This window comes from Hippoglossus stenolepis, chromosome 13 (assembly GCF_022539355.2).
Source record: "Hippoglossus stenolepis isolate QCI-W04-F060 chromosome 13, HSTE1.2, whole genome shotgun sequence".
Taxonomy (NCBI): Eukaryota; Metazoa; Chordata; class Actinopteri; order Pleuronectiformes; family Pleuronectidae; genus Hippoglossus; species Hippoglossus stenolepis.
Genome location: NC_061495.1, coordinates 21,062,510 through 21,072,907, shown reverse-complemented (window position 1 = coordinate 21,072,907; position 10,398 = coordinate 21,062,510). Strand labels below are relative to the sequence as shown.

The 10,398-nt window shown below is 43.5% G+C and overlaps 2 protein-coding genes across 2 annotated transcripts; both read left to right on the top strand.

Annotated features, from left to right (window-relative positions):
* Positions 1–39: 39 nt before the first annotated feature.
* gjb8 (gap junction protein beta 8) lies at positions 40–4,038 on the top strand. The gene is made up of 2 exons (XM_035175235.2): positions 40–153; positions 1,554–4,038. The coding sequence occupies exon 2, from the start codon at positions 1,587–1,589 to the stop codon at positions 2,376–2,378; it is 792 nt and encodes a 263-aa protein (XP_035031126.1). The 5' UTR covers positions 40–153; positions 1,554–1,586; the 3' UTR covers positions 2,379–4,038.
* Positions 4,039–4,553: 515 nt separating this feature from the next.
* On the top strand, positions 4,554–9,940 carry gja3 (gap junction protein, alpha 3). The gene is made up of 3 exons (XM_035173644.2): positions 4,554–4,940; positions 5,526–5,587; positions 6,672–9,940. The coding sequence occupies exon 3, from the start codon at positions 6,708–6,710 to the stop codon at positions 8,142–8,144; it is 1,437 nt and encodes a 478-aa protein (XP_035029535.1). The 5' UTR covers positions 4,554–4,940; positions 5,526–5,587; positions 6,672–6,707; the 3' UTR covers positions 8,145–9,940.
* Positions 9,941–10,398: the final 458 nt, after the last annotated feature.

Sequence of the window (10,398 nt, the reverse complement as noted above, 5' to 3'; positions counted from 1 at the left end):
TCTGGCCCCTCCCCCCTGAGGTTACAGGTGTCTCGCGCTTTAAGACGAGTGGAGCGCGAGCTGAGGTTTGATTCTGAAGCAGCGCGAGGGACTCAGGACTTTTACCTCCATGGACAACTACTGACTTTTTATTTTATTATAAACTACAGACAGGTGAGTTCATGATGTGCTCTCCTCACATACATTAACTCCACGAGATCCTTTTATTATTACTGATGATAACACGTATTTTCATTTAGTAACTTTCAGATTCGACAGTTTATCATCATTTGTGTCTGTGTCGCAAAAACTAAAGGAAAAAAAAACAACTTCAAGTCAACAGAAACAGAAAATACTACATTCCTAAAATCAGATTTATTGATTCAGATCTAAAAGCGCCAAACTGCCTTTAAACATGCTACAACAAATATTCTCACTGTCAGTGTTAATATGTCTTATTATAATCTTTGTTCTTAAGAAAAGCAAAAGACTGAAGGGGAGAGGAAATATTTGGAATGTATTTGAAGAATTTTATTTCCGTTCTCATCCTCACTTCTCAATTCTTCTGTTTTCTCACTTCTGTTTATTTATGATGTCACTGCCATGAAGCACATATGTTACCAAACAGAGCGGAGACAGATTATAGATTATAATTTAACCCATTTAACCCAAAAGTGAGGATGGTGCTAATAACAGGCGGTGAGTGATAATAATCACACAAGTGTTAAAGTGGTGAAGTCATGTTGGATTCTTTAGAGCATAGTTACAGGCAGTGGCGTGCACAGATTTTTGGGGGGATGGGGGCTACATCTCCTCTGACAGAAAAAAAAGCAGAACACAAAAAGACTCCTGTGAGGGTTTAAAAAAGGACAGATGTAACAAAGTGCTTTGGGAAGATGAAAATGAACAAAACAAAACATCCAAGACAAAAAGCGAATTAATAAGATCTCATTTTAATTCAAGACAACAGATGACATAATACAAAACCTAAAATCAAAGTCAGTTTCAGCCTCGTTGTGGGACAATCATAAACCCAGTAATCCAAATTTATTACGATGAGTTTACGTTTTAATCTGTGTTATTAAGCAGTGTTATTTTTGTGTTATTACACGAATCCAAATCAATATTTTGGATCCAGCGAATTTAAATGTGGTTTCATAAGGGGACCGTTGGGCCTTGGTGGAGGTGTGAGCTCTACTGAGGTCTACTCTAGTTTCTCTTGAAAAAAATAGTTGAAGAAAAAAAAAACATTAACCTGGATCTGTACCTTAATGTAGTGGTTTCCTCTCAGGCCCAGGCCTCATCCCTCCACATAGATTGGTGGAAATTGTAGTTTTAGTTGTTGTTTCATAGTTTTTGTATATTCCTCATTCCAAAAAAAACAACAAACACACTTGAAGGGGCTGTATTTCACTATTTTAAAGAATGTGGGGGGGGGGAATCCTGTGTGTCCATCCAAGGAACAATGGAACAGCTGCACACACCATTTCAGGCAGTTAGCACTTCTGTTTGTGACTCGCTGAATTTTAGTTTTCCAGGCTTTTAACATTCTTCTGAATTCATGCCCTCCCCAGGTCGTCTGACCCTTCAGAGTCCTCTTCGCCACAATGAGTTGGGGGGTGCTTTACGCCCAGCTGGGCGGCGTCAACAAACACTCCACCAGTCTTGGAAAGATTTGGCTTTCTGTCCTCTTCATCTTCCGCATAACTATTCTGGTCCTGGCTGCTGAGAGCGTCTGGGGGGACGAGCAGTCTGACTTCACGTGCAACACGCAGCAGCCGGGCTGCAAAAATGTCTGCTACGACCACTTCTTTCCTGTGTCACACATCCGCCTGTGGTGCCTGCAGCTGATCTTCGTCTCCACGCCGGCTCTGCTGGTGGCCATGCACGTGGCCTACAGGAAGCGTGGGGATAAGAGGAGCATGCTGGCCTCCAACGGCACAGAGAAGACGACTGACAGTGACCTGGAGATGCTGAAGAAGAGGCGTCTGCCGATCACAGGCCCACTGTGGTGGACCTACACCTGCAGCTTGTTCTTCAGGCTCATCTTTGAGGGCGGCTTCATGTATGCACTCTACTTCGTCTACGACGGCTTCCAGATGCCGCGGCTGGTGAAGTGTGAGCAGTGGCCCTGTCCCAACAAGGTGGACTGCTTCATCTCCCGGCCGACAGAGAAGACCATCTTCACCATCTTCATGGTGGCCTCGTCATCCATCTGCATGATCCTGAACGTGGCTGAGCTGGGCTACCTCATCGGCAAGGCGCTCATGAGGTGCTCAGCCAGGTCTAATAAGAAGCGTTTCACGGATGGCGTGAAGCGGGACAATGCGCTGAATAAGAAGAATGAGATGCTGCTGTCCACATGCACAGATTCATCCAGCAACAAGACCGCGTGTTGAAGAGCAGCCATCAGAGTGGACTTGAGCGAAAGACGAGAAACCCATAAACTGTACCCACAATGCATCATTCATTTGTGCATATTGTTTGGTATTGAGACGAGGACATTTAACAGAAATCTGTTTTGTTGGGATTTCTACATCAGTCTCTGTATTTATTCTGATTTGCTCTTTATTCCCCCACATGGCCTCAAATTTTACACAGGAGGTCCCATGTCTCTCGTTCCTTCCTGGCATAAAAAAAGTCACAGATCAACCCAACAAGCGTAGATTTTCTATTCCTGTCGTACGCGTCCTTGTCCTCGTCTCCGTTTACCGTTCACACTGAGGTTTGCTTGCATGTGCCGTACTGTACCAAACCAGAGCAGAATGAGTCCACACTGACATCTGCTGGTGACAGTGGGAATCCTACTGTTTAAGTGTTACAGAAGAAAAATGAAGTTAATGACAAATGAAGCAAAATTTGTGATGATTTTCAGTGTGTAGTTTAACAGACATTTAATTTTAAATGTTAGTACATGTTTTACAGTTCTTGATTTTTAAAAAAAAGCTGAGTTTATGCTGTTAAATCAAAATCAAGCACAAAATCAAGTTTGACATTTGTTAAATGACTTTCTTTTAATGATTTAGTTTTTTTTTATTTGCGTGTGTTAATAACTACTGAGGGCTGTGCTGCACAGGGTACAATTACACTGAAAAAGAATTTATGTAACAATGTTGAATCTTATCTAAAACTCCACAGTGGTTTAATGATAGATGTGAGGCTCTTTGCTGTTCGATCAAATCACAAAGTCTTTTTACTTGAACTGAAAGTGTTTGAAATTGAAGTTTTTCTTGAGAGGAAAAAAACTAAACACCGAGAATATGTTGCGTATTTTAACACTTACATGTCGTTTGGTACGAACATGAGAATTGTAAATGTTTAGGGTGCACATGATGTTGTCATGCTTCTGTCAGAAGTTGCATAAATGTGAAATGCTTGCAAAGAACTGAATTTGCTGTTACCTGCTGAGTTTAATTGAAAAAGCAGGATTATCATGTTAAGCAGAAAACTTCAACAACTGCTTCATCATTAACATTATTGCTGGGTCTCTGTCACAGTAATCCTGCTTTTAAAACACTGATATGCGGCTTTACTGATCAGCCCAGACCTGCTCCTGTGTTATTAAGACTTGTGTTGTTGTCACAGCGTGTGTGTGTGTGTGTGTGTGTGTGTGTGTGTGTGTGTGTGTGTGTGTGTGTGTGTGTGTGTGTGTGTGTGTGTGTGTGTGTGTGTGTGTGTGTGTGTGTGTGTCTGTGTGTGTCTGTGTGTGACCTGACTGCCTGTATCAGCTTTCAGGATGTGCCTTTTTTTAGCCACAACACCAATCACCGCTCGGCCTCTCGATGTGAGGAACCACAAAGTGACAAAAGTCTTTGTCCTCCGTCACAAATCAAAAATCAGGGACGAGCTCGATCCTCCTGAGACGTTCTGAACATTTTTCTCTTCCACACTCTGAGATATTCTGCTTTTTAACAGCTTCCTATAAGTGAGAAGGAAATGAAATGTCTATGATTGTGTTTTGTACCTAAGATGGGTTTTTTTTACACTTGCACTTTGATCCTTGAAGTCATTTTGCTCTTTGAGACTGTTTTTTTGGTCATAAATCAGTAAAACCAGAAACTGTGTGGTTCATTGTTTTGTGTCACTTCACCTCATATGATGCTATGTCTGCCTGCAGCCTCCCACTGGGTGGAACTAACAGGGAATGTTTTTGTCTTTCTTTTATTCATTTTTCATTTTTGATATCCAATATTAATAATAACATGCTTTTATTACTTTTTATTTATTCATCAATCTGCTCTTTTTACACACCAAACATCAGGTTTAAAGTTATGTTATATTTGGACAGTGAATCTAAAGCATCACATTTATTGTCACCTTATGCTCATTGAACATTAGTTTTCACCTAAAACTTTTAATATTTTATAATTGTAAGTTTACTCTTACTGGAGTTTAACAACTTTAGGAAAACTTTTCATGACTTTTTTGTTTTTACTTCGGATAGATTTTAGAGCAAAGTTTTCTGATGGCACATTTTGCGACAACCTTTACGCACACGCTGGAGTGGGTTTTGGGGAGGTTGGCAGGGGCGTGGTGTGACTCCGGACAGGCTGATGACTCTGTGGATTCACTCATGCATGGTCACACAATGTGACAGTCCAGACATGGCTGGAAACGGGAGGCAGCTCCGTTTGACCGAGCCCCATCTCCGACTCCAAGCCGCCTCCAAACACTGACAACAACAAGGGAGAACTTTTGCGCACGTTGAACGGGCCTGGGACGGAGCAGACCTGACCACACGCCTGGAGAAGAGTGTGCACGACTGAGTTTGTGTGGCAGCTTTTAGAAAAAGAGTTTGAGGAGTTGTCAGAGAGGCGACAGGTTGCGGGGGTTTGGGATCAGGGAGGCAGAGAGACAGGGGGTCGTTGCAGCCACAGGAGGTCTACGCGCTCTGATGATGGCACCGGTGATGGCACAAGGATTTGCTTTTCGTGTTTAAGTATGACATCTCCGGTCTGAAGGTATGACAGATGAACACTGCTGTGCATGTTATGTGGGAGTGGAGAAAGAGCAAGTAAACGCAGCAGGGCCTGTTATAAGGTAAATTAACGAGGGAGACAAAAGCCTGACAAAGCTCCTGGCGCGTTAAAGGGAGTCTGGGGACTCTGGCACACTCTGTATTGTGAACCTGCAGCTATGGCTTTGTATTTGAACCTGGCTCTGTCTGTTACATTCACCAACATGCGACATAAATGCCTCAAATACCTGAGAACCCCAGAGAAATGTATTCAGTTATTGATTCTGAAGATAAAATCAAATAGTTCTGACTCCCTGGGTTTAATTTTTGAGTTCATCTCCCCAATATTTACACATCTCTGCATTTATATCAGATATTTCAAATGCAAACTGTAGTTGGAAAACACACTCTTATGGATTTAATAGGTCATTCATAATGGTATTCAGTTTTATTAAGTTATAGAAAATGTTTTTATCGTGACATCTGGAGGCATTTTAGTTTAAAATATTAAACTCTCACTGTTTCTTCATTTGAAATAATACTGAAATTGAATGAATAACCATTTGACTTTAACGTCTTTCTCTTCCAGGTGTTATACATATTGTGAACCCTAGTCGATGGATTTATTACCTTTAATACAAGAATATTTTAGTAAGTTTCTCCTCTCTTTCTTCTTCTGTGTGTTGGTGATTTGTTGCATGAATAGTGTGAGTTTATGGTAAAAACTTTGCTAAACATCCTCTGGTTTCAGGTTTTAAAATGTGAGAATATGTTATCTTATATTTATCTAATTTTTTGAATAAATATATAGAGTTGATATTATTGGTTGAACAAAACAAGCTGTTTGAAGACATCAGCGTGTGCCTGATGTTAAATATTTCGATAAATCAAAGAAAAAAGCCTCTAAGATGAATTGATAATGAAAATAATGTAATCTGTCTAAATCTACACATTTTAAAATGTTTAACTCGCAAGTCTCATCAGAATTTGTCAATTCATAAATATATTACTATTATCATGATCAATTATCTTTTGTAATTACAGTAACAAATAGAGATGTGTGTGGTTTTAGCGTTACAGTGGAACGGAGAGAGGGAAGAAAGGATGTGTGCACGTGTGAATGCCGGTATTTGTCTGTGTGTGTATGTGCGTGTGTGTCCGTGCACATGTGTGTATGCCACACCAGAGCCCCATCTCTCCTAAATGCTGTTTTCGAACATTATAATGTTGATCTCAGCACATGCCTGCTGGGCAGTGGAGCGAGCAGGTGAGAGAGCGAGATAGGCCTGACATTGAGAGAGAGAGAGAGAGAGAGAGAGAGAGAGAGAGAGAGAGAGAGAGAGAGAGAGAGAGAGAGAGAGAGAGAGAGAGAGAGAGAGGGACAGTGAACCAGGGTTAAACAGGTGGTTTACACACCAGCTGCTGAAAAGCGTCTGTGTTTGAAGCGAATGCTTGTGAATTGATTTGTTTTTGATATCCAACGTCGACGTGGCAGTTTTTCTGTAAAAGGCCGTGTTCTGCCCAGCGTTTTATGAAAAAGACAAATATGTGGAGTCGTGGTCGACATGTCCGCTCTCATCCATGTCATTTTGTCGTCTCGTGTGTTCGTGTGTGTAGGGTGTTTAACCTTTGGGTAAGGCCACACCTAATACTCGTTTCATACAACTTTCTTCACCTCTCTCTGACTGTTTCTTCTCTCTGTTTCTGACATTCCCTCCTTCTTCGTCCACTCCAGCCTGTACTTTCTCCATAGGCTAGAAAATCTTGAAGCATGGGCGACTGGAGCTTTCTGGGGCGGCTGTTGGAGAACGCTCAGGAGCACTCAACGGTTATCGGCAAAGTCTGGCTGACTGTCCTCTTCATCTTCAGAATCCTGGTGCTGGGGGCCGCGGCTGAAGAGGTCTGGGGCGACGAGCAGTCCGACTTCACCTGCAACACCCAGCAGCCCGGTTGCGAGAACGTCTGTTACGACGAGGCCTTCCCAATTTCGCACATCCGCTTCTGGGTGCTGCAGATCATCTTCGTGTCCACGCCGACCCTCATCTACCTGGGCCACGTGCTGCACATAGTCCGCATGGAGGAGAAGCGGAAAGAGAAGGAGGAGGAGCTGCGCAAAGCGAACAGGTTCCAAGAGGAGAAAGAACTCCTTTATAGAAATGGTGGAGATGCTGGAGGAGGAGGAGGAGGCGGCGGCAAGAAGGAAAAGCCGCCAATCAGGGATGAACACGGCAAAATCCGCATCAGAGGCGCACTGCTGCGTACTTATGTGTTCAACATTATTTTCAAGACCCTGTTTGAAGTGGGATTCATTTTGGGCCAGTATTTCCTCTATGGCTTCCAGCTGAGGCCCCTGTACAAGTGTGCACGTTGGCCCTGCCCCAACACCGTCGACTGCTTCATATCGAGGCCCACTGAAAAGACTATTTTCATTATATTTATGCTTGTGGTGGCTTGCGTGTCTCTTTTGCTGAATTTGTTAGAGATCTATCACCTTGGATGGAAGAAAGTAAAACAGGGCATGACAAACGAGTTTGCCCCTGACCGCGGGTCGCTGCGCTGCGTCAACATAGCGGAGCCTGAGTGTTTGGCCTCGGGCTCCAGAACTGCCCCATCCAGCCACAGCTACCCTCCCAACTACACAGATGTTACGGCGGGCAGCGGGGCGTTCCTGCCACCCATAGGGCCGACAGCTGTACCCTCGGCAGCAGAGTTCAAGATGGATGACCTCCAGCAAAAGGAGTCCCTCCGCCAGCCCTCGCCATCTTCCCATTACTACATCAGCAACAACAACAACCATAGGCTGGCCACGCAGCAGAACTGGGCCAATCTGGCCACCGAGCAGCAGACTCGGGAGATGAAGGCCACCTCCCCTTCCCCATCCCCCTCTTCCTCCACCAGCACCGACAATGAGCAGCAGCAGCCGCCCGTCGATGCTGCGCTTCTCCTTCCCACCAGCAACACCACCAGTAACACCAACATCACCAACACAACCGCCACTGCCGCCTCCAGCAGCAGCAGCAGCCCAGGCGCCACCTCTACCGCAGGCAGCTGGGGCGGGGGGAAGAGCGAGCAGGAGGAAGGCCACATCACCATCACCACGGTGGAGATGCACGAGCCTCCAGTAAGGGTCAGTACAGACCCTCGGCGGCTCAGTCGGGCCAGCAAGAGCAGCAGCATCAGGGCCAGGCCGAGCGACCTGGCTGTTTGAATCTCTTCTTCCACTTTCATGTCTCTGAACCCTCCCTGACCAACAGCCCTCATCCCTCGACCGCAGCCGAAATACAAAGATTCTCAGACAAAAACACAACAATCACACACATGCATAAGAAAAGAAAAAGAAAAAAAAAATACACAAAACAAACAGCAAAAGAAGGCGAGGCGACAAGAGACAGGAAAGAAGAAAAGCTAAAAAATCGTTGAGGTAAATGTGAAACGACTCGATCAGCAGCAGCTGTTGATTTCGTGCAGTCGGTGAGTTGCAGAGTTGTCGAGGAAAGGTTTATGTTTTTGAACGGCGTTCATCTATGCACACAAACTGTGAAGATGCAGTGAGTCGGAAGGCTCCATTCAAGCCGAGGACGCTGTCATGTTATGCATCAAAATGGACTTAGCATCATGTTTGGTTTGAGGAGGAAGATTTCATGGTGTTTCTCTACTTTTTCTTCTTCTTCGTTGAGCCTGAAGGACGAATGATTCCGACTGAAAAGGATCATTTGTCCAAACGACGCCTGAATATATTTCCATTTCATTTAATCAGGAGGAAGCACAAGTAGCTGGTGTTGTTCAGTTAGTCGATGTGTGGCCAGACAGTGTTTGACCTTTAAGCTGCAGCACTTGCAATCACCTGTTTTTGTTTTTAATTTGAATCCTCCGGGATGAATTGCGTTTTTTGTAGCTGTGCATGGCAGCATCTGTAGTCCTGCAACTCACCGACTCGACACGCCGAAGTCGGCTAGTTTGGTTTCACCCAGAGACGATGGAAGTAAAAAGAATCTTCCTAGAGTCCACATTATGAAGTAAGATAAGTAAGGTTGTTGACGGGATATGAGTCTAAATTGCGATCAAAACGTTCACGACACACTTCACGTGCCTCTTCATCGGGTTTTATTCTGAAAAGTGATATTTTTTTAAACACTGAATTGAATTTTACTCATAAATTGCATAACTGTAGTAGTCAGTTTGTGATTGCGAAACAGCTGCGATTAAAAAATAAAAGACGACAAAGCGACTGGCGTTGTGAGTATTGAGACGCCGCGGTGCAGTCGACAGGCTTCTACTTTGTTGTGTTCATCTTGATTCTTAGAAACCTTTAGAAAAAAAAACTTTAAATCAGCACTCACAGTCGTCTTGTCTCTGTCGTGTCACTGTGCTGTTTGGTTCATTCACATCCCAGGCACTCACTTTTAAATGATTCTTTTCTTTTAAACCTTTATGACAATAATTCACTGCATGTGAATTCAGCTACATCTGCATCGGACACATCGGGACTTAACAACAGGATAAATTAAAGTACCTTAATGAAACAGTCGTTTTTCAGCAGTTCGTGTGCAGGTTAATACACTGGAGAAAGAGCAATGTAGTGGTACCAGCTGTTTTTTTATTTTTGTTGAATTTAATTCAATTTTCAGGGGGGGTATAAAAAGGATGGTACTCTACGGTGTATCTGTACCCACAATGTTTCACACTGTTTCTTACGACTTTAAGTGCAAACAGGAACACAGAGAGGAGAATATACAGCGACACAACGTGTAGCTGAACGCAGCCTTTTCCAAATCCATGTTTCTTGTTTAAAATGACAAAAAAACAGAAAAAGAAATCTTTGTTGTTTTTATTTTATTTTTTTGATTCCTAAAGTTTACATTTTGGTAGTTGATAAAGATTTGCACATTTAGGAAAAGGAAAGAAAATTGCTGTTCTACGATGCTAATATTGGTAGAAATAGAGGGAGAGAGAGAGAGAGAGAAAGAGAGAGAGAGAGAGAGAGAGAGAGAGAGAGAGAGAGAGAGAGAGAGAGAGAGAGAGAGAGAGAGAGAGAGAGAGAGAGAGAGAGAGAGAGAGAGAGAGAGAGAGAGAGAGAGAGAGAGAGAGAGTGACGTCAAACAATCACTATGATCCTAAAAGGAAAGAAAATGTTTTAAAAATAAAAACACGCATCGGCTCTTCACAGAAAAGACAGTGTTTTAAAAAAGAACTGTTATTTATCTCGAGCTCGGACGAGTTTGAAGATTTAAAGAATAAAACAACAAAACAGCAGCGAGAGAGAGAAAAAGCAGTCGGGGTGTTTTTTTTGTTCACTCAGTTTGTTCTCTGGTCGGGACGTCACATCGGACGACTCCACTGCTGAGACCGTGTTAGCTGGGTAGCTGTGGCCCTCCCTCACCCCCCCTGTATGAGGCCCTGACAGGATGTCGTCGTTCCCCCACGCCTCCTCTGAACTCTCTCCTCTTTAAGTTTCATGCAGA

What these genes read in the sequence shown, in the direction of transcription:
- gjb8 (XM_035175235.2), top strand. Translation starts at nt 1,587, where the DNA reads ATGAGTTGGGGGGTGCTTTACGCCCAGCTGGGCGGCGTCAACAAACAC.
- gja3 (XM_035173644.2), top strand. Translation starts at nt 6,708, where the DNA reads ATGGGCGACTGGAGCTTTCTGGGGCGGCTGTTGGAGAACGCTCAGGAG.